The 23,390-nt window shown below is 45.0% G+C and overlaps 2 protein-coding genes across 4 annotated transcripts; one reads left to right on the top strand and one right to left on the bottom strand.

The window, feature by feature from the left end:
- The first annotated feature begins 1,134 nt into the window (after positions 1-1,134).
- Positions 1,135-11,568, top strand: hunk (hormonally up-regulated Neu-associated kinase). The gene is made up of 9 exons (XM_062406787.1): positions 1,135-1,771; positions 4,368-4,660; positions 5,370-5,425; positions 5,762-5,897; positions 6,006-6,133; positions 7,566-7,692; positions 8,025-8,193; positions 8,348-8,510; positions 9,247-11,568. The coding sequence occupies exons 1-9, from the start codon at positions 1,532-1,534 to the stop codon at positions 9,987-9,989; spliced, it is 2,055 nt and encodes a 684-aa protein (XP_062262771.1). The 5' UTR covers positions 1,135-1,531; the 3' UTR covers positions 9,990-11,568.
- mis18a (MIS18 kinetochore protein A) lies at positions 6,008-23,033 on the bottom strand. Of its 3 annotated transcripts, none has more exons than XM_062406795.1 (6): positions 22,701-23,033; positions 22,017-22,083; positions 21,606-21,728; positions 20,806-20,908; positions 17,743-17,851; positions 6,008-6,125 (listed from the first exon to the last, which is right to left on the bottom strand). In XM_062406795.1, exons 1-5 carry the CDS (start codon positions 23,008-23,010, stop codon positions 17,771-17,773), a joined length of 684 nt encoding a protein of 227 aa, XP_062262779.1. In that variant the 5' UTR covers positions 23,011-23,033; the 3' UTR covers positions 6,008-6,125; positions 17,743-17,770. The 3 variants fall into 3 exon arrangements, with proteins under 3 accessions (XP_062262779.1, XP_062262778.1, XP_062262777.1); XM_062406794.1 differs by lacking the exon at positions 6,008-6,125 and adding an exon at positions 17,034-17,422; XM_062406793.1 differs by lacking the exon at positions 6,008-6,125 and having other exon boundaries at positions 17,034-17,851.
- Between the last annotated feature and the right edge of the window lie 357 nt (positions 23,034-23,390).

Consider the following 23,390-nt stretch of genomic DNA (forward strand, 5'->3'; position numbering starts at 1 on the left):
TATAAAATAACAACTGACCCTCACAGAAAAAATATATTTGCCCCTTCAAGGATGATCTTCGTTTTTTAGGCTCCCTGTAGGTCACCGAAAGACAAGTACAAGTTCCTCAAGGCTGCAGGCTAAGAGATGTGGGACTGACTCCCAGCACCAACCCATACTGGTTTTCCTGTGCTGTGTGTGGTGTGGTGTCGTATGAAATTCGTCCAATAGATGGTGGTATACTTACACATTTGCCTCCATGTCTGGTTTAGTGTCTAGAAAGCATGCTTCAGCGGGCAGGTCTAACTGGATGTTGATATTATTCTCCCTCCCTCTAGGAATCCGTATAAACACAGCAACCACACCTGTATAACGCATATTTAAACCTCAATTATCAACATAATGTTCACGTTGGTTATTGCAACAATATTTCATCCAATTCCTTTATGTGGTCAGGTGGAGCTGGATACAGGGGAGACAATGTGTCTGAAGCTGCTGCCCCTCCCTGCAGGTGTCCTCCACTGAGTGATGAACACTGCGTTAATTAGGCCAGTGAGCACCTCCATGGGGGGGGGGGGGGGGGGACAAATGCTCCTTTGTCTGTCGCTGATTGTGCCGGGGTACAACTTCATATCTGGTGGCTGTACTCCAAGTTGGCGGTGGTGCTCCGAACCAATGTTGACTGACAATATTTATATATGATCATAAACATCGGAGACAGGGATGTTCACATTTGAGCCAGTAATTGATGGATTGTGGCGCTGCCTCGGGCAAAGCGCACACATTTGGAACCATTACGCACGAAATAAAACTGACAAAACATAACAAAGCATAAATACAGAATAAAAGAAAAAACGTATACTGTGTAAATAATTGCAGTCATGATGTCACTGCCTCCAACCAACACATGTATTCTTTGTTCTGAGCCGCGCACGGTCTGAGCGCACCATGCGTGTCAGCGGTGCCGGGCGGAGTTGTCGCCCTTGTTCTCACATGCTCTCCGCCCGCCTGCGCTGATTGGATTGAAACCCACCACCACCACCACATTTCGAGGGGCTGTGTGTGTGTTTTCCTTCACACTCACACACTAAGAAACGCCCCCCACCAGATGACCGGGAAAGTCACTTCAAACCGAGCAACACGCTGCCTGCACACAGAGCATTCCAGAGGAGGCGCATGTTCGGATGAAGGGACGCGCAGCGCAGCAGCCAGCCTACCTCTCTGCTCCTTCGGTGAAGCCACGCGCATTAAGACAGGTTGCGTCAGGTGATAACGTCCCATGATTGGAGCTGACATATTTTCCGTGTGTCGTTTCAATCCGAGCTGGTGCACTAATCGAGATTTGTCTCGGAAACCGCTGAGTGCGCGCACGGGGCTCTTCGGATGAACAGGTGGCGCAGGCTCCCGGTTCCCTTAATTTGTCATTAGGGGCGAGACGCACGGAGTTCACGCACGTCACGTTAAGCGGTTTAATACCTGCCTTCAAGGTGGGTGAGAGTCGAGCTGCGTGCGCTTTTTTCTCCACAAGGAGACACTCGGCCGTGGAGCTGTGATGCCAGTTGCGGACAGCAATATGCTGGTGGACAACGGCCACGGGAAATACGAGGGCAAGACCCCCAGCAGCGCCGGGAACGAGAGCGTCCTCCCGGCCTCGCTGGGCAGCCCCGCCGCGGACATCCTCAAGAACTTCTACCACACCAAGCGGGTCGGGAACTACCTGATCGGGAGGAAGCTGGGAGAGGGCTCGTTCGCCAAAGTTAGAGAAGGTCTCCATGCGCTAACCGGGGAGAAGGTAAGCGCGTAAATACGCAACAGTGTGCCGTGTGTTTCTGTGTCTCCTGCATGTTTATTATTGCACATGATCAGATTTAAGACGGTTTCAGTTGATTTTGTAAAAAATAAGTGGAAATACTCTTGCAGAAGAATTTAACATTAAGAAAGAATGAGTGGCATCCAGCTTGGCTTTGAAATGGTTTTACATTTCAGTGCCTGCTTGGCAACATATTTCCTCTGCCTCATGTCAGCCCTCTGAGACATTCTGTACATTATGATTTTATTACCATATGTCAGCACAGTCTTACTCACACTGATTAACCTGCAGAGAAAGTGAGCAGCCGTTTGCACTGGGAACCTTTGCCACTGAGGCACCAGCAGCTGTGGGACTCAGCAGGGCTTGTTTTTCCAGCCAAGCTCCACTGACAATATTTACTTTTTATTGTGAAAGTAGCCAGTGTCTCTCTCTCCCTCTCTCTCTCACCCTGTGTGATCCACGTTGGACTTGCTGGGTTGCTTCCCTGAACCTCGGCTTTGTCTGCCGCTGCTAGAGGTGGTGATCTCACCGCTGTGGGACACTGAGAGGGGAATTGGCTGGCCTATGAGAGAGCAGAGATGCTACTTGCATATGAAACCATGTGGTTGATAAATGGGCTTCAGCCTCATTATGATTCCGCCAGCACAGGGCTTTGATATGGGCAACCACTGGCCACTGGTTGCCTTTGTCTCCTCAGGCTGGTTTTGAGGCTAAGAGGAGATTTGCATACTGGAAAAACAAGCACCCCTATTTTCCCCCATGCATCTCTCCACGTGTGCCCCCCCCCCCCCCCCCCAATATCCATTTGTATATATGTACAGTAGAATATCAACACAGCCTATACGTCATTAAAATTAATATTGATCAAATTAACCCTTATTGAGAACCGCCCCCTCCTCATTCCACTGCGTTGCCACGAGGTGAAAAGAAAGCGCTGCTCTCCTCATCCCTCCTTCTCTCACTCTCTTTGTTGAGGATGATGCAAACACTGGCAATCTCACAACCGAGCATCATCCCCATGCTCGCCCTCTCCTCACGCTGGCGATGGGGGGGCAATGAGGTTATTCAAGCATAAAGGGTGAGACAGTGAGGCAGGGGATACCGGAGGGCTCCTGGGTTATTTCTATTTTTTTAGCATCCCTAGAAAGTCAACGTGGATGTAAGGGGTGAGAAAGCATGTGTGTGTGGGGGGGGTGTATGAAAGTGAGGAGAGGTGAGAGAGGGTCCTGTCATGGTCAGGGGGTTAGTGAGGTCACATGCATGTGTTTTTGATGTCTGTAACCCACTTTCCCCTCCATGCGCCCTACACCCTCCCCCCCCCCTTGTTTCTCTGTCTGAGGGGTCGCCTCATAAACAACTGAATCCCCCAGAAGCCCCCTGGCTGGGCATACCCCTCCCCCCTGTGTGCCCCCCCCCCCTCCTCTCTTCTCCTCATATATACACAGGCCTACTGTAAATACAGTGCTCCCTCCCCTCCCCCCATACATACCCTGCTGCACCCCCGTCTCTTACCCACACTGCCTGGCGTAAACATGCGGGGGGCATGATGCCGTATTGTGACGGCTCGATGAACACAGGCGCACACACACAGACAAACACACACACACACACACACACACACAAGCACACGTACTGCCAGGTTTAATTAGCAGCTGTAAAAAGGTTTTCAGAGGTGAATCAATTATCAAAGATGAAAGGGAATAAAAAAGAATGACAAGCTGAAGGACAGAAGAAAGAAAAGACACACACACACACACACGTATTTATACAACCACTTTGGCCCTCGCCATTTCTTTAATGGATATGGTGATTAGTTTCAGCAGCCATGTCTTTCCATGTCTGTGGTCTCTCCTTGAGATGATTTGCGGTGTGCGGTGGCCACGCTCTTGAACCCGGTCCAGACGGGATACAAGGAGACATCATGGGCACAGGATGAAATAGAGTGGACAGAGTATGTTAGTGAATGTAATTAGCCACAGACGGCAGCAAAGTGTTTTGTCATTCAGGTAAAGGACATGCGCTGTGGGTTTTCTTTACGAGAAGATTCTCCAATGAGACAAGGGCAGAAACACAGACAGACGATGACGGGATGAGTAACTGAAGGAAAAAAAAGATCTGCTGGATATCTGTTCTCCTCAATCTGTTGAGTCCCTTTCAGGAAAGGAGCCGATGCATCCCGACTCAGTTTCTCCTCTCATGTGTGTTTAATTGCAACTGAACTCTGGCAAATGGGCGAGCATTTGGCCCTGGTGCCCTCTCAACAGATAGGGTAACATTTGCTTTTCGTCCTACTTTATGATGGTTCAGTAAACCCACCGACACACACACCTCCCCCCGCTGCAGCCTCCAGGCCCTATAGCGCCTCAGTTGTCCCACATAGGGAGCAGCTGTGAGGGAGAGGCCAGTGTCGAGTTATGTACTCTGCAATGGAGCCTGGGAGCTCATCACCTGTTAGACTGCCGCCCCCCCCGAAAATCTCTGTTCCAGACCCAGAAGTGGAATTCGCCATGGGTATTATTCACAATATCATATGGCACAATGTTTAACTCTCTTCTCCCTCCTGTCTCACTTGCTCCAGGTGGCGGTGAAGGTGATAGACAAGCGGAAGGCCAAGAAGGACTCGTATGTGACCAAGAACCTGCGGCGGGAGGGCCACATCCAGCAGATGATCCGCCACCCCAACATCACGCAGCTGCTGGACATCCTGGAGACGGACAACAGCTACTACCTGGTGATGGAGCTGTGTCCCGGCGGGAACCTCATGAACCGCATCTACGACAAGAAGCGCCTGGACGAGAGGGAGACTCAGAAATACATCCGGCAGCTGGTGCTGGCTGTGGAGCACCTGCACAGGGCGGGCGTGGTGCACAGGTATAAAAAAACATAAGCAATTGAATGTTGTAAAGCCGAGAGAAACATTTATCTCGAGCAGAATTTAACTGCTTAGGAAATATTGGGTTAGTTATCCATAGCTTAGAGAGCTATGTGCTGTTTGTGGGATAAAGCTGACTTTAAGATCTCTGAGTCAGACATGATCCTCTTTCTCAAAGTGTGGGTTAAGTCCTCATTGTGCACATTACTGCTAATCCACAAGTTACTGGATGTGTCTGCAGTTAGGTGCTTTAAGAGGTTTCCCTGACGTTAAGATACATCTTTGGATAAAACGTTTTTTAATTAGGGAAAATGAAACACATTGACTTCATCTCAAATTCCTTCAAGATCTTTCCCAGAAACGTTCAATTCTTTGTCACTCAGACTCTGGGAACTAGATTTCAATCCTGCTGAGAAGGCCCACGTTGATAACTGTGTAACAGGATTTCTCAGGCTGAGGAGGGATCTGTGGGCACACAATGGACCCTGAAAATCAGCCAGTGTGACCCACATTGGGAGGGTCATGTATGCATGTGTCGGGGTGTGTGTGTGTGTGTGTGTGTGTGTGTGTGAGGACGGGCGGGGGGGGGGGATTCCCACAGACCTCCCCTCCTTGTGCATTGTGTGATGATGACGGCTCAGATAAGTTGTCTAGTGTAAACGCTGACACTGCGCCGGTGTTGACGTCCTTGTTTTCTTTGTCTTCCAGGGATCTGAAGATAGAAAACCTGCTGTTGGATGAACAGGACAACATAAAGCTTATAGGTAATTCAAACCCTCTGACCTTAACAGTTGCTGTCTCACCTGGAATCACCTCTTTCTGGAGTAAATTACCAACAGCAGAAATAGTTTCATGATAAAAGAAAGTCTTTCAAAGCCAATTACTCTGTCTCAGTTGGAGTATCACAGCTCCCCGCATGTGGTGAAGGCCAAAGAGCAATTAAATATCCCGTTAAAACCCCTACAAGCTCTCACCATAGTGCTAATCTGCTTCTGTTTGTGTGTGTAACGCCGCAATGAAGCCGCTTGTTTAGCGACGCGAGCTGAAGAGACTGCAATAAACCCAGAAACAACACTCACCCCCCCTCCTCTGTCCCACAGACTTTGGCCTCAGCAACTGCGCTGGCATCCTGGGATACTCAGACCCCTTCAGCACCCAGTGTGGAAGCCCGGCATATGCCGCCCCGGAGCTGCTCTCCAGGAAGAAGTACGGCCCGAAGGTGGACGTCTGGTCCATGTGAGTGCACCCTCCTTTTAACAGCCAGCTAGTTGTCGAATGCATATCAGTATGTTTAAATACATTTGTTTATTTCAAAGTGTTTTAATATATATTCTCGTCCCCCAGTGGTGTGAACATGTACGCCATGTTGACCGGGAATCTGCCGTTCACTGTGGAGCCCTTCAGTCTCCGAGCCCTGCACCAGAAGATGGTCGACAAGGAGATGAACCCTCTGCCTCCTTCACTCTGCACAGGTAAACAATAAAGACACTTAATTAAAAAGAAAGAGATTGATCCAACAGTTGCCTGAAATGTAATCAGGCCTAACCCAAATTCCCACTCTTAACAGAAATCAGTTCTCTAAATGCATCAGTTAATTCTCTTTAAGATCCATGAATCGGGTAACATGTAAATGCAAGTGACTGTGGATAAATACAAAGTGTGTTTTTAAAGGCGAACACTGAGGTAGCATGTCTGAACGACAAATGAAGCCTGTTCCTGAGAGTGAAATCCTCCCTCAGTCATAAGTCCTGCCCTGGGTACTGTGTGTGCCGAACTGTGAGACACGAGAAGGTCATGACTTCACACACGCACACCTTTTGTGTGCAGATGTACGGAAAAACTAAGTGTTCCAAATAGTTTTAGTTTTAGACCCCCTCCCCTATATAATTGTAATTACAGCTTATAACTCACATGAGAGCGCATAGAATGTGGACATTGACACGTGAGATCTTAAAGTCCGGGCGTCTGCCAAGTGACACGCAAGAAATGAAGATGGGAATTCACAGATAAGCTGCTGCTCTGTAGTCACGTCAGTGGCTCTGATTGTGGGTGTGTAGTTAACAACAGAATCCCTGAGAATCGCTCCTGCTGCCTTATCAGCATTGTTGAGCGGCCGCCAACCGGCAGAATGTTCCAAAGTAAACCAGTTGTGAAGCAGGCTCTCTCCGATTCGGATCTGTTTTTCTACATCCTCTGCCCTCGAACCAAAGTTAAGGTTTCTCAAGAAAGAGCTTGTCAGCCTTGGCACGAGTACCATCACCTCCATATCTTCTTATCTGTAAATCACAGAGGCAACCGTTCCTTTTAGTTAACAATAAAAAGTCAGTTCGTCAGAAAGGTTATATGACATCAGTATTCAGGTGTTTAGTTTCTCATTAGCCTGCCAATTGTTTGAAGGCTTTTTTTTGGGGTCAAAATTGTCTTGCTAATCTTTAATTGCATTTATTATAATTAAATGTAGGCATGTTCAAAGCTCCAGCAAATTTGATGGGGCACTGTCTCTAATGCAACATGAGGAATTGAGGACAAAAACAAAAACATGTGACTTGTCAGGTGCGTTCCAGTCGCTGCAATTACATTGCTCACAGTTCTCTTGAAGCAGAGCTCAACCCGTATTATGCAAGTACCTGTTTATCAATCAACAACACAGAAAAGTCGTTTCCTCCGTGTTGTGTAACGATGAAATGAAAACAGATCAGAGGTTCAGTGGGTTTCATGCACGTCGTCAAGACCTCTGCTCCAAGCACTCATGGAAACAAAGTGTGAGTCAGAGCGGTTCGCTGCACGTGAGACAATATCTAAGTGAAATATTGGATGTGAGGACATGTTTCCACTTTCTGCAGTGAGTGGAGTGTGTGTTCGGTGGCAGTGAATGAATATGTTTCCTCCCTCTCTCCGTCTCAGCTGCCATCTGTCTGCTGAAGAAGCTCCTGGAGCCAGATCCCATCAAGCGTCCCAATATCCATCAGGTGATGGCCGACTCCTGGCTCCAGCTGGCCAACAAGAACACCGGGGCCCCGTACCTCAACAGGTAAGAACCCCCCCCCCCCCACACACACACACACACGTTTCCACCCCGCCTTGGGTTTGCATGTCGTGCTTCGGAGCCTGGTAAACGATGATGTGCAAATTTTAATATGCAGAGTAAACAAAGCAGAAAAGATGTTATGTAAACATTTAAAGTTTATGGTTAAACAAGTACACGTCTTTGTCATCAGGGTTTGATACGGACGTCCTAGGAATAATTGCCAAATTAAAAGAAAATATATATATATGTACACATTGGCCGTTATATCATATTGGAGTTTTTTTACTACAGATTTCTTTACAAGCATTAACTCTCTCTCTTTCCTCCGTGTTAAGGATCCACATTGAAGAAATCAACCACACGGTGCTGCTGCACATGACGGAGAAGATGGACTACAAGCACAGCGAGGTCCTGAGCGCCGTGCTCACCAACCGTGCTTGTCACACTTTGGCCGTCTACTTCCTCCTCAACAAGAAAATGAAGAGAATCTCTAAAGAATACAGGGTAAGGGGCCCCGAGTTTTTAATCAAGGATTCCACAGCGGTTTTTAATGACACCTGTACTCAGTCTACAGGAGCGCAGGCATCGCGAGCTGATAAAAGGTTTTTGGCAGACGCTGGGGGCTGACACTAATGTGCTGTTTGCCTTGTCTTGGCAGGAGATGCAGTTCCAGGAGCAAAAGAAAGGCGAGAAGCAGAAGAGCGAATACTTCCAGACGCAGTGGAGGAAGCACGTGGACAAGCTCACCATCCCGCCCAAGCAGACGCCCGTCTACCTGGCCGCCAGCAAGGGGCCCAGCAAGGAGAAGAAACACAGGACAGGTGAGAGTTCAAAAGATCCTCCAACATTTATCTTTAACGAAAAGATAAAAGAAAAACCTGCTGCTTCATTTATCTATTTTTTTTATCTACTTTATTCATACAGGGTAGGTTGACTGAGCATGCATGTTCTTGTACACCAAGAACCTCACACACAAGTAGTTTCCCAGTGATCCATCCACCCCTCCTCCAATCCATCTATCCAAGTACCCATCCATCCATCCATCCATCCATCCATCCATCCGTCCGTCTGGGAGGACACATCTCGGAGGAGTTGTCAATCATAGGGCAAACATGCAGCCACTCACTGTTTTTTTTACAAATGTAATTTACCTTGTGACAAGGTGACAAGTTATTTGGAGTGGAAGTAATCTGGTACGAACAACAAAGCAGAATTAATTAGTTAATAACTACTTCAAACTCAACCTGGCACCGGTTGGAAGGTGATAGGGATCAATCCTCATGTAACAAGAGCTGTTGAGAAAGCCCAGAGGCCATTCCAGATGTGGCTTGTCAGGACAGGCCGGTCTCGGCACCTCGTACCTTTAACGTCTGAATGTGACAGGCTGGCATTTTAATCCAGAGGTTTATCTGCCCTGACAGGACATCTATAGGATCTAGACATGTAGGCGTGTGAATGCATCCAGAGAATCTGCAGCTGAATGTGCTGCAAGTTGAGCAAAATCGAAGACTCGTATATATTCCCTTAATGTAACCAGGCTTCCTTGTTCCTCCTCAGGTCTGATGCGTGTCATAACCGGTGGCCATCGGAACTCCCCCCTGGCCCCGCCCGGCACCGTTGCTTCTTCGTCGATGGAGTATCTAGAGATCCAGCCGCTTTTTAACAACACCCCTAAGCAGCGGAGGCGACTGGCCACCCTCCCTCAGGTCAACACGAGCCCGGAACACAACATTCCCGCTCCCCCGGCTCCCTCACCGATTGGCATGCACTCCTTCGGCTCCCTGTCCAAAGCCGAACAGATCGAAGACACCCCCAGGTCCCCCTGGTACAAGCTGACCAACGGCACGCTGGCCCCACCCCGCCACGTCTCGGCCTTTCATCCCGACTCCTCTTACTTAAAAAAGGCCACGATCCCCAGTCCTCCGGTCCTCATCGTCAACCCGCAGCCCAAGAAGAGCATCTCGTCAGATTGGTGCGGTTCCTCCGACACCAGCGGCAGCCCCCCCAGCACCGTGGGAAGCCCCCCCGGTAGCTCGGCTTTCAGCCCTCCCAAGTCCGCCTTCAGTGCCCTTCAGTCAGCATTCAGTCCCCCCTCCAACAGCAGCAGCAGTGACCCCGAGAGCCCCACGCACCGCAGCAGGTTCCCCTCCATGGGCATCGGACAGATCCTGAAGAAGAAGGTGCAGCTGCAGCCCTTCAGCTTCCGACCAGAGCAGGTTTTGGAGGAGGTGGTTTCTCCTCCTCCCTACCCCATGCAGACTCTCCTCTGTGCTTCTGGTGCACTCAAGACCCTCTGCTAAGGGGCGGGGGGGGCGAACACGAGAAAAGAACGAAAGACAGACTGAACTCAAGGCCCCTCTCAACACGTGATCGGAGTTGGAGAGGTCTTCCGGAGCGGCCTTCTGAACTGTGAACTGTCCCTTTATTGTGACTGAGCCACTTTTTATGACACCGTGATCCTTTAAATGAAAATTGGGAAAATTAGGAAGAAAACTAAAGTTGTCTGAGCGAGAGTTCAAAATGTATCATCGCTCATCGCCGCTTATGTAACGAGAGGCGGTGACACAGAGGATGAGATTTGAAACCGTTCCTAAACCTCGTGTTGTCCTAGATACAAAGTGAACATGGGACATCATGTAATGTGGCGCAAGGTGTACACACACCGACACATGCGCACACACACACACACACACACAAAACACTGTATTATACACTGAGCCAACACACACTCCCTCATGTAATAATGGCTGTTACTAACCGAGCCGCAGACTGATTTCACACCAGCTAACGGACCCGCTTCCCCTGACCCTGATTACATGTTTAAATGTTTTGTCTGTGTTAAAACTCGCTAAGATATCCACTGACCTCCAGTCAGCCGGCACCGTGTTCTCAGTGCTGACTGGATTTTTTAAAAAAAGAAAAGAAAAGAAAAGCAATCCTCACTGCACTATTCTTAAAAACCAAAACCTGTACTAACAACGGTGTGGACCATCTTTTACCTCACTGCATAATTCATACGTTGATGTGTAGCAGCGGTTGATTGTGACGCGCTTGTGTCCGTGTCTGAGCGTTAGTGCCATTAGATCCGAGGAGAGGTCACTTTTTTTATAGCACTCTCATTAACGATCACTCTTTTTTACACACGAGTGTTGCGTAACTTTTTTGGACCCACAGGGGGAAACTTGAACCGTACAAGTCTCAATCCTGACTTTCCTACAGCGGGATGCGTCTATTTACAGTCAGTTTTGAAGATAAAAAAAAAAAGAAAGATTAAAAAAAGAGAGAGAGATTTAAAGGCCTTATGAAACTGATCAACCTCGCCCGAGGCTGAGGGAATGAAGGGAGGAAGAACACGATCGGAAAAAAAGAAGAAACACACCTCCTTTTGTCTTAATACTGTAGTTTGTGCAATAGTCTTAAGTGTTACCTGCAATGACGAGTATTTGCCAAGAGCTCCCTGAGAGATATGTGAAATATTGTGCTTGTAAATATCAAAGAAACGACTCTAGTGTTGCTGTCACGTCTGTACAAAGGGATTTCTGAAGCTTCGGGTTGCTCAGCCGGAACTCAGTCGCTCCATGACACTGCCCCACTCTTTGGAAACGAGGCGTCTCAACTGTTAACGTACAATACGCAGAATCTCTTCCTGTTCCGAATTTGTTTTTAAAACTTGCATGCAATGTTTTCACAAGTCGAACCGTGTTTGTCAATATTTGAAATAACGTCTTTGTACTCTTTATTTGCTTCTCCTGCTTGATACTGAGATTGATACAGACTCGAGGGGTGGGGTCTTTTGTAAGATTTTGTAATGGATTGGTTTTGTTTTGAGTGTCGAGAGATTTCTATGCTGTATAAAGTATTTTAAATATTTATACTGAATCCATTATGTGTCTGTCTGGTACTTTGACCGCACCTCCTTCCTGTCTGGCTTGATTTGTGCCTGACGTGTCCCCTGCACACACCCAAGTCAATGTACAACACTTCCTTATATAGATATAGACTTACTTATACTTAAATTATGATCATTAACTGAGTAATTCCACATTAATACAACAGCCTTATGAGTAAATTACACAGTGCCTGAAGCTTATAATTAGTTCCTCCGGCTCACCGCTCCGTGAAGCCTGAATGGGAAAGGGCCTCTCCGCCGTGGGAGAGTCCACGGTGCTTCACAGCCGCCATGTGCCACGGTTCTCACATCATATACATTTCCCACGAGCCACCTGTGGTGGGTAAAAAAAGAAAAACACACCCTTGCAACAGCTGAAGAATCTGTAGGACTCACACACACACACACACACACACACACACACACACACACACACACACACACACACACACACACACACACACACACACACACACACACACACACACACACACACACACACACACACACACACACACACACACACACACACACACATACATACTGTGACCCCCTCACTCACACACACTCACACAAACATACTGTAGACACTAATCTCTTCAGCTGTGGCTCACACCCCCGGCCCCCATCATAAACCTCTTTGGGTGACACTGCCCTGACGAGACAAAGACTGGGAGGGGGGGGGGGGGGGGATCATCAGAGCTCTGAGACAAACACACACATACACAGGACAACACAAACAGGGGCTGCCCGGTTTAATCGGCGTGGCTAAGCTGGTAAAAGCCGAGGGGCAAGAGTGGCTCAAAAATGCATGAGCGCCGGAGCCTTTTGTTTATCAAAGACGGCCGGACAGTTAGTTTAACCCCCCCCCCCCCCCGAGCAGCCTGGGGACACAAACAGGTTGTGGACATGAATATTATGGCTTCACCACAGAGCTGAGAGAAAAGATGGAGTGGACTGCCGGGTCTGAACAAGTACCTGCACCCGATAAATAGATGTAAATATTAATACCACGAGGGGGAAGGTCCCACAGACACAACTCATGTATTGATGATCAGTCAGGTGAGGGATATCGATAAGGAACACCAGATTTAATAATGATTATCAAGTCATGGAGAAGGCAGTACATCAATAACAGGAAAAAAAGATTAAAAAAATTATCATAAAATAATAAACCATAATAAAAGTTTCACCAATACTTTGCTATATACTGTCAAAATCATTAGGTTTTACTTTTTGAGACATAGTCTATAAATTGTGTTAAGATGTGATCATTTTATAGTTCAAGAGTGTAAATATCAGTCATCAACACAAGAGTAACTAGCAGACTGTCTATATCGTCCATGATTCTGAATGTGGGGGGCAAGTTATTAATCTATGTATAATCTGAAGAAATCCACACTGATGAGATTAAGATGAGTAATAATAATAATTTCCCCTTGACACACATTTTATTTGATTATTTCCAAAATGAATCTGTGTGTAAACAGGTGACGTTACAACGAGCGATCTGTGATCAACAAGCCTCCAGCTCCAGCGTCCCAGCAGGGGACGGCTTCACGGGACATTGTTCCTCGTGGGGACATCAGGGATATTTAGATACTGGGACAGGAGATAACATGGATGAGAAAATTAAACAGCAGCTGATACGTCAGGACTCGAAGAAATCGCTCGAAGAATTTGGGAAATATTTGGGATGTGGGTGGAAAATGCTTTATTTTGATTAACAAATATTCGTACGAAATTTAAGTTGACGTTCAAATCACGAGAGATAACAGATTTATTTGACACAACACATTTTTTCACTGCAGTAATATCACATATATAATCTGTGCAATTATTATTCAATTAAACTGCACCAGCTTTCATATAATTAGATATCAGTCAAACAACATGCTTCCATCAAGATACATTAATTACGCCCTGTGAGATTGTGATTATGTAAAAAAACAATCTTGTCAAGTCAAATTAAATAATCTCACACTGAGTTTCGTGAGAATCAATTCAGTGATTCAGATTTAAAACCTGCACACACAAGTTCTTCCATTGTCTTGTGCAACGTATTGAACTGGCCTGCACAGAGGCCATGTGAAATAAAATAAAGTGACAATCATCCTTTCTAATTGAACATGACTCAACCAGAGGAAGTGACTCCCTTTTTAAATCTCACTCTAATAAGCCTGTTACTAACTCCTGACTTTCTCACAGCTTGATGGTTGAAGATGAAGAGTGTTGATGATTCAAAAAGAAAAATACACTAATTATTTAAACTGATCAATCTCCTTCTCATGGAAAACGTCTTTGTCCTGTACAATAAAGTGATAACAAAGATGTTTTTCTTTACTTTCAGTTCTTTGTCATGTCCTTTTTTAAGGTTATACAAACAGACTTTTGTTTGATAAATGCTTTTTCACTGCAAGAGTTAGGTCGGGTTAAGACAAACATAAAAAAGTTTGGAATGACATAAACATTTTAAAAGAACATTAGACGGAAATCTACTGTTGTATTCCAGAAGTCATGACCTGAGTGACAGGATGTTCTAAAGTGTCACCAGTCAAACAACAATCCTGCTTTAATATTCATTTTGAACATGAGGCCAAACTGACCACTTATTGTCCAGCAGGACTTTGTTTTTGTCAATCTGTTGAGGTTTAGACCCTGGATGACATTAATCCCGTTTTTAGTCCCCTTCTCATCACATACACACATAAACACACACACACACACACACTCACAGACAACGAGATGAGCTTTTGTGCCTGATTTAAAAAAAACAAAGAAAGCCAGATGATTAACCTGCTGTAGTGACGGACAGCAGGGATGTTGACACACATCCACACAGTCAACCTGAGCATCCTGCTTCAGCTGCCGTCATCAGCAGCTCCCAAACATGAGGAGGAGGAGGAGGAGGAGGAGGAGAGAGTGAGACTACCTGGCAGACACCAGCCTACACAAAGACGCAGGGGGAAATAAACAAGCAGATGTTTCTGCCGGGCCGGCTACACGCTGTCCGATCACAGACACAGATGAAGGAGATTAATGGAACAAGACGTTCGAGGCTTATCAGAGATTTTGCGCTTTCGCTGTAGAAGGTGATGTCAGTAGAAACAAACAAGGCTGAGTTTCCCCCAAATGCTCTTGACACCAAGATCATCTTACAGACGCTGGATCTGGAGATTTATTTGGGAAACTTAGACGCCCAGTTGACCCACTGTTCTCGTCTGGTTGACGCCAGACCTCGTTAATGACTTTAGAGCGAGGGAGGAGATTTTAAGTCGGGCATATGTTAGACAACCCACCATGTGAGGAAGAGGAGAGGTGATCTAGACCAGGTCAAAAAAACAATCAGCAGAGTTCTCCACTTAATAGAAGTTTGATGCTTTGTAAAATACTTTTTTCATGTTATCAAACATAAATAAGGTTAAAAATAATTTACTTGATTCTATTATATGAAATTAAATATATTTGGCTATTATTTACACGAAAGCCCCATGTGAATAATTTACTTTAACATAAATTGGTGCTGAACATGTCAACACAAATATAACTATATGTTATGAAACAACGGATCTGTGGTTGGAAATTAAACTGGTAATTGCTCGTAAACAAGCTCTGGCAACTGGTGGGGTGTGGCTCTATTGTCCCGGAATAAACAACTAGTGTGATGGCAAAGATGTCAAATGTAATTACACAGTAAATATTGATAATTATTGAACTTATAAGTGATTTATTTTCCTTGTAATTATCAAAAGTCACTAGACCTTCACTTCAGGATTTATAAATTACCAGAACAAATTGTTTTCCCTTAATGAAAAAAAACAATTGTCCTCAGTTCAGTTCTCCTGAGTCTCGAACAAGAAACAGTTCTATTCTCACAAATCATCCTTTTCATTGCACGGAAAATAAAACAAACATATTTTGTAAGTTGGCACACAGGTGGCACTCCTTGAGATATTTTTCTCTCCCTCTCTCTCTCTCTCAAAAACAAGATCAGAAATTCAATCAAAGAGCAGAGCTTAGCCAATAGGAACCCAGTGTCTGTGGCAACAGCAGCACAAGTCTGAGCCGCCATTGGTCCGATGTTTCACACAGTGAGGGCTGTAATTGGCTGACGGCGTGCCGGGGCTTCATTGCCTCCATGGCAACATTGCTTCCTTATTGCTTAGGGAAGGTGAAAAGGAGGGAGAGAGGGGAGGCGACTTTCACTCAGACACTACCTCTGCATTATTCATCCTTTGTCCCTGAACGCTTGTAGAATGTGTGTAAATGTGCGGACGTGTGTTTCCATGTTGCTCCTGGTTGGAGTGGCAACGATTGGCTGGGACTTGAGGGCTGAACGGGGGGGAAACATGTGCAATAATTGCACTCAGCGGTGCAACCCATCCAGCAACACCGTGTCTATATATAAAACAGATAAATGAGATCAGAGGCCGTGGAGTGAATGAATCTGTCTCCAAACACACCAACCAGCCGTTCAGCTTTATTGCTCTGAATGGAAAAAACACAGATTTGGGACCTATTCAACAAAATGAGTGTGTTACTGGGACCAGCAGCAGCAGAGCACATCTGGACTGGGCTCGCTCCAACCTCCCTCTGTGCAGGACGGTGCAGGCAGCTCATCCTCCAGCGAGGACCGGATGGAGACAACAACACCACCAGAAACAACAACAAACCACGCTGCTTGTTTGTTGTTGTTTTGACTTTCCCACCCCCCCTTGCTTATGAGGGAGGGGAGAATTATATGGAGGGGGAGGGAGAAAGAAGGGTGAGGGTGGGGTTAGCAGGGAGAAAAACATCACACACAGATTAGGTGGTGGTAGAGGGGGGGGGGGGGGGGGGGGCTGGGGACTCCTCCTCCATGTATGTGCCTAAGCAGGAGCGGGGCGGTAACGTGTGTTGACAGGCGTGTGGGGCAGCGAGCTGGCTGGCTGTTCCTCCCACACCGAGCACGGTGACGAGATGGCAACAGGCACCCAGCGTAGCACGTGCTCCCAGTTGCCATCGCAACCTGCCCATGGATACAGCGTGGTGGTTGGCCCTTTTCTAACTGTTGTTGTTCTGTGTGCGGCTGATGAAACCTCGTGTGTGTGTGTGGGGGGGGGGGGGGGGGGGGGGCAAGCTGTACAGTGTGTTGTTGCTGCTTCTACTTTTTTTTCACGCCTCGGCAGAAAGTGTTGCTAGGCACATTAGGGGTCAGTTGGTAAACAAACATAAGCAATTGATATATAATCAACACAACCCCCCCCCCCCCCCCTCAAAGACCTTAAACTTTGCCGTTTCATTCTTAAATACTTAGTAATTAGAGACAAAGCAGGATGATCCCCAAACTGTGTTACAGCACGGACACCAGAAACATTTAATAAGATTATCCTGATTTTAAGGGTTAATTTGGTCCTAACCCTTAATTCAATTATTTTTAGTAAAAAAACTGAAAACTAATATCCTCATTTGTGGAAACAGTTGAACATATTTTATTACACAAACATAACAAGACAAAACCAAACTGGTATAACTGTGAACAAACAAAAGAAATCAACAAAAGGATGTTACAACAACAAATGAACGGATGCAAACAGCTGTCTATTTAAATTCTGGCAAAATTTGAATTTTTTTCCTAAATATTTTGGATGCAGTTAATATTAAACAGGGTTTGTCTTTAATTTAAAATGTTGTCAATACAAATTCATTGTTGCTCTGCTCTAGCCATTTAAAAAATGTATCCCAGGGATCCAATCTACCTTCACGGCCTCACGCTGGAGGAGAACAAAGAGAAAAGTGTTTGTGGCCTCCAGTGGCCCGATCGATTCGGCGTTGTGCTGAGTGTGCAGCCCGCCTGATGAAATCCTGCACAAATAAACATTCTGCTCTCAGCGCACACTCACTCAGCACAGAGACACCCAGGGAAGACGGTGCCCCGAGCCGCAGGAGCACGAGCTGACAACGTGATTGATTACAAGTGCGGGGAGTCTTTGTTTCACCATCGGTAATCAGAACACAGTGTGTCCGTGGTGTTCCTACACAAGGTGAGACTAGGACAAGACGTGCAACTGGGGAATGTGACCGAAATGAGACTTAGAGGAGGAGGCTTAATGTCAAGGTAGAGGTGGAGGTGAGGATATGATCAAATTAAATTAAAAAAACGCAAGTTCAACACCTGGACCCACCCAGACGTCCAGCTGCCGTCCCTCGCTGTCACACTCCATCATATCCGTCCTGAACTCCAGCTTCAATCTCCTCCAACCTCTGTGACATGGACATGACCAGCATTTTCATCTGTAAGAGGGGGGAAGAGAGATAAGAGGCAGATTGTATTAATGGTGCAGGGTTCAGGATGTGTATGTGAACAGAAGTAGAGTACTAAACGAGTGTGGAACAGGGTGGAGGCAGAACAGTCTGAAGAGAAGAGACACGGGGAAGAGAAAAATAAACCGAAGCTAAAACTGGACAGGTGGGAGGCAGTGGAGAGGAACGAGGGAGGAGTGAAGATAATTTAAAAATGGATTCAACGAGGGGGGATGACAAAACCCAGAGGGGAAGTGGTCAGGGACCGATGGGTATGAAGGGTGTGTGTGTGTTGGTGTGTGTGTGTGTGGGCAGGTCAGCGAGTGCAAAACCCAAACAAATGTCTGCCAGTCAGACGCGGACAGACAGACAGAATACATTAACTATGGCGGCAGGGCTGCAGAGCATCATCCTCAGACACAGTCCAGCTGACGCTTTGTAATATCTACCAAAACACTTTGACAGAAAAACCTTGAACATGTTGGATCTCGAGTTAAACAATATTTACTTGAAGCAACAGCAATATTTCCCCATGAAACCCAATCAAGAGAAGTAGGGCTGCACCTCTGGCTATTTTTATCTTGTCATTTCATAATTTGCCAATTATTTTTCTACTTAATTGATTAACCCCCAGGTGTGAAAATAAGAGTCCCATTAGCCAACGAACCAACAGTCCAAACCCCGGAGATATTGAATTTATATGTGAACTGTGGAAAACAGAAAAATTGATTTTTGGTGTTGATCATGATTAAATTTTCTGCAAAAGCAGAGGCTAAAAAGAACTTTGTAATCCCAAAGAATAGCACAACACATGCAGAAGCTCAGAAGTTCAACTGGTTCTTGAGACTTGTTGCTACAGAAGTAATTTACAGTTTTGCATTCCGATACATACAAGGAAAAGCTCTTCACTCACAGAGTTACCTAATCTTTTTTTTGGCAAGAGAATCGACTGTGTAAGCCGGTAAAACAGCTCTGGCCACAAACTAAAATGTGAAGCTGATGAAAAGAGCAGAGGCGAGGACCTCGGAGAGAAGAAGCTTTAACGCTTGAAACCAAATCACACGCAACTTCAAAAAGACCTGATTTAATTCCAGATCCTGTCAAGGACCTTGACAGTCTTGTCATAAGGAACCTTTAGGAAGTGATGAACGACGGCTGTAAAAGTTAATACAGTCAGGGTGCGGCCAGAGACACGTTGATCATCCGGTGTACTGAAGTAAGACTGATGTGGACTTCTGGAGGCTCCTAACAGATACACATATTAAGAAGTAAAACATATCTGATACCGAAATATACGTTTTTAAAACTTGAACTTTAGGCCATGATTCCTAAGATTTCATTATAAAACTAAAGCCGAGAATTAGGGATTTTAATTTGACTTTTTAACCATAAATAATTATACTTAAAAAGAAAGAATACACAAATAAAAACCAAATATGCAGAACTTAAATAATGAAAAACTAGATTTTATGTAAAAAATAAATGCACGTCTCTTCAGCATTAATAACTATGATTAACTGTGATTTGTTAATGACGAACTATCTGTAATGATGCCTTCTTCCAACGATCTTTCTGCTTTTGTTAACACAATAAAATAAAAGTTTTCAAATCATAAAAAATAAACACAGGGACCGACACGCCTCCCAGTAAACTGACACATCGGCCGTTTCTTGTTTAACACGTGAACGAGGTGGATTTAAGTGGAAACCTTTATACTAACCTAACCTACATATTATCCAACACGAGTCAAACCCCATTCATTGGATCATATCATGTCCTGACGCAGCCCTTTGTCTTTGAGTGACATGCTGATGCAAGAGTAACACACACACCATCATTTGTTTCGCGGCGTGGCTGAAGTAGAAAAGAAGAGACGAGATAATTACACATTGGAAGCGACGAAGCGACTGCGACAAGCCGCTGACAGAAAAATGGCACCGTTCTGAATGCGGTCACACACGCACACATATTAACTCCGTTTATGCAAATCGAGGTCTATGTTTTATTTGCATGTTAGCTGTTCATCCTGTTTAAAAGCATAATGTTGCATTGGCAAACATCTCATGGTTCAATCAACGTGTTGTCACATGCAGGAAAAAAATCGAGGGGGCAGAGCCAAGACAAACAAGAAGCCAACATACATCCAGCTCTAATGACAAAGACTATTATGATCAAAACATGTTTTTCCTCCGGCAGAGATTCCTCCACATGCTCCTCAGCTCAGTTATTGTTCTGCGCGCAGCGTGTGACAGGGAGGGCTGGCACGCCGTCACCCCCTAGTGGCCAATTGGTGTTTCACAGCTATTTTTTAAACAAAGGGTGATTAAGATTAAGTTTGTGAATCGCGCAGCTTTCCAGGGAATTTGCATATGAATACAACCAATGGTACTAATGTGATACTTTAAAATATACTGCTCAATCAGGTAGGTAATGAAAATGTGAAATAGGTAATATTTAAATTTAAAAGGGTGGAATCTATAAACAGTAATAGATCTGAAAGTTAAAGAAATTACAGATGATGTTGAGACGAAAATAACTGTGCCATCAGAGGAGGGCATGATGAGATGATGTCATGTCTGATATCAGCGTCTGCCCAGCCCAGCGGAGGGGGCTTCCCAGAACAAAGCTGATGTCACCATGAGTACAACCTGTTCAATGGTAATCAACGAGAAAGAGCTCATAAATATCATCGTGTCATCTACCGTCAGTGGAACAGTTACTCCTGCTTTAACTGACATGATTCGTGGGTCCGATTTTTATTTTTTTTCCACAATAACTAAATTGCTTTAAAGATTAAACTCCAGTGTTTAGAGAAACATAGCTGTGTTTATTGTGTCGAAATGAGCTTTACAGCCTCGTGACATTTAATGCTCAACAGACAGAGCAATTTACCTCACAGCACTATGAGTGGAGCCAAACAAAGGGAAGCAGCAGCAGTGATTTACCTCTGTTAGCTGTTGTTCAACCACCGCTCTGTACTCCAGTGTGACCAGCTGCTCTTTGGGGCCCTCTGCTGCCAACATCTGGCTCGCTGATCCCAGCACATAACTGGAAAAGATTGACAGCAGTATAATAACAGAGTGCTAATGACAGACACAGGAATACAGTTACTCATCATTGAAATCCAACAGGTGCAATTAAATAAACAAAAAATAAAACGATAAACATTAGCTGTGTGAAGCTGAACACATTCTGTTTTCAATTTTGGAGCATGAGTCACAGCATGAGTCACAACCTGACTCACATCTTGTTTTCGATTTAATATTTATTCAGAATTTATATTTTAATTTGCAAGCCTTTAAAACACATCATCACTGTGTTTCCTGGTAAAGTAATTTACTGTTTATCTCTAAAACTCAGTTGTTAATTGGACATTTTGTAGAGTGCGACCAAAATAATGTTTTGGAGGGGCAGAGTAGAAAGTTTCTGATTTCCCTACAATAACTTTAAACTTAGACTTTATCATAAATAACTACAAAGTAAGCAAATACAACCAATTATAAAGAACTTGATTCAAGAAGGTAAACATATTTTTGTTTGCATTGTTTATTCTGGAAACTACTATACGTTTTCCTATCTGCACCTCGTCAGTGAGTTCATGGTCTTTCCGAGACAGACAATGAACTGATGATTGTAGTAAATGACATGTGTACAAAACCCCTGTCTAACACTACACAGAGACCAAAAACAGAATAATACAGAAAAACAGCAGATGAAGGAAAATCGGTCTGATGGTTGAACATACCTGTCGATGTCTGCGACGTTGAAACAGAAAGCAAACCTCTTGTGGTCCAGCTTCTTCGGCGTGGACGTATAAACCATACCCAGCACCGAGTGACAGGCTCGACAGAAGAGATCCATGATCAGACTATGGAGGAAAAACATCAATAAATCACAGTTCAACCCAAATTAGACAGTGAGAAAACCCCAAAAGGTTGTATCAATGAATTCCCACTCAAAACATGTGCCCCTTTCGTTATCCATCAACCTCCCCTGTGATTAAACTAGTGTTAAATATATCCAGACCCTCAAAGGATAATCGGTATTGATAATGGACGGAGGAATGGAATAGACCCAGCTGAATTTACGTGGCCACTGCTGATTGTCTCTGTTGTGATCCGAACACCAGGGGATGGGACGACTGACACTTTCTTACCAGAGCGAGTCTTTGCCTGCCTCATGGAGTCGACTGTCATTTCCAACCAGGACGTTGTCAGTGACCCCTGAAACCAGAACATTACAAACATCAGGGCTATATAAGATTTCATTGATTGATAGAAAAACTGTCACCAAAACCATTACAATGTCATTTTTTGGAGTTCAACGATTCCCTGAATCCAATAGAACATACTTCCTCTTTAAAATCGTCACATACAACTGGAAAAATCGCATTTGAAATAATTAAAAAACGAAGCCTTCAGTCGTCATAAAAACTCAAGGGTGTTTAGTTTGTCCAGTCTGGGCTACTGTAAAAAAACATGGCGGCCTCCGAAGAGAGGATCCAATCCTGATGTAAATATAAAGTTTATAAATATAAAATGTCCATTCTAGAGTAAAGAAAAACAACAATTCATACAATTTTAAAGAAACACACTAATGAAAACGTCACTGGGATTATTTTATATTCAATTTCTGACAATAGATCTTCTTTGATAAATCCGACACACTGAACCTTTAAGTATTACTTATTATTAGTTACTGAGGCCTATTCTTGCAGGTGTAATATTGCCAATGTCCCCATTATTGGACTAATAAAGAATCATCTCGTCATATTTCATCTATATCTTATCTTCCATTATCTTGTCTGCTCTTCTTGACCCAGGTCAGGAGCCGCACTCACTCTTCAGGCGGATCTGGTTCTGTCCGTCCTCACTTCCATCCCAGGACAGCGAGTCCCCAACAGGAGACTTGCACTTCCCGCAGATGAAGAGCACCGGTCCGTCCTCAGCTGCCTCTTCCTCCTGCCGGCCGAACAGCTTCTCCTCCACGACACTGGAGTTGATGCTGGACGTCTCGAACGTGCTGTTGCCGTTTCTCGGGCAGGTTTTCGGGCTCGCGCAGGTGGAGTCCGCGCCGGTCGACTGGAACGTGTAGTTGTTCACCTTCTTCTGTCGGTGTTTGGACTGAGACACCTTTTCTCTCTCCGCCATTTTTCTTCAGGTTCTTCCTCCAAAACAAGAAGTTTCAAACTTTGGCGCTTAGTGGGCGACGGGGAGAAGTCACCTCTGAGTACTTCCGGCTTCGTCTCTGAGCCCAGTGTGTGGGGTGTGTGTGTGTGTTTGTGTGTGTGTGTGTGTGTGTCAGACAGACAGACAGACAGACAGATAGATATTTATTTTATCTTTGCCCCTCTTAAAATTATATTTGTGTCGATGAGCAGACGCTTTCTTGTAATTTTATGCTGGATTGAGTAAAATAAGAACATTGATACCACATAATTATTATTTATAATAATAATGATGATTAACCCGTTAATAAATAAAAACCTTAAATACTTTTTTCAGAGGTTTTCTGAGACACCCTGTCTTCT

The sequence above is a fragment of the Platichthys flesus genome, chromosome 15 (genome assembly GCF_949316205.1).
Source record: "Platichthys flesus chromosome 15, fPlaFle2.1, whole genome shotgun sequence".
Classification (NCBI taxonomy): domain Eukaryota; kingdom Metazoa; phylum Chordata; class Actinopteri; order Pleuronectiformes; family Pleuronectidae; genus Platichthys; species Platichthys flesus.

What these genes read in the sequence shown, in the direction of transcription:
- hunk (XM_062406787.1), top strand. Translation starts at nt 1,532, where the DNA reads ATGCCAGTTGCGGACAGCAATATGCTGGTGGACAACGGCCACGGGAAA. An exon ending in ATGCGCTAACCGGGGAGAAG is followed by an intron (nt 1,772 to 4,367) that starts GTAAGCGCGTAA and finishes CACTTGCTCCAG; the next exon opens with GTGGCGGTGAAGGTGATAGA. An exon ending in AGGGCGGGCGTGGTGCACAG is followed by an intron (nt 4,661 to 5,369) that starts GTATAAAAAAAC and finishes TTTGTCTTCCAG; the next exon opens with GGATCTGAAGATAGAAAACC.
- mis18a (XM_062406795.1), bottom strand. Translation starts at nt 23,010, where the DNA reads ATGGCGGAGAGAGAAAAGGTGTCTCAGTCCAAACACCGACAGAAGAAG. An exon ending in GAACCAGATCCGCCTGAAGA is followed by an intron (nt 22,084 to 22,700) that starts GTGAGTGCGGCT and finishes TTCTGGTTTCAG; the next exon opens with GGGTCACTGACAACGTCCTG. An exon ending in GCAGGCAAAGACTCGCTCTG is followed by an intron (nt 21,729 to 22,016) that starts GTAAGAAAGTGT and finishes TTTCCTCCATAG; the next exon opens with TCTGATCATGGATCTCTTCT.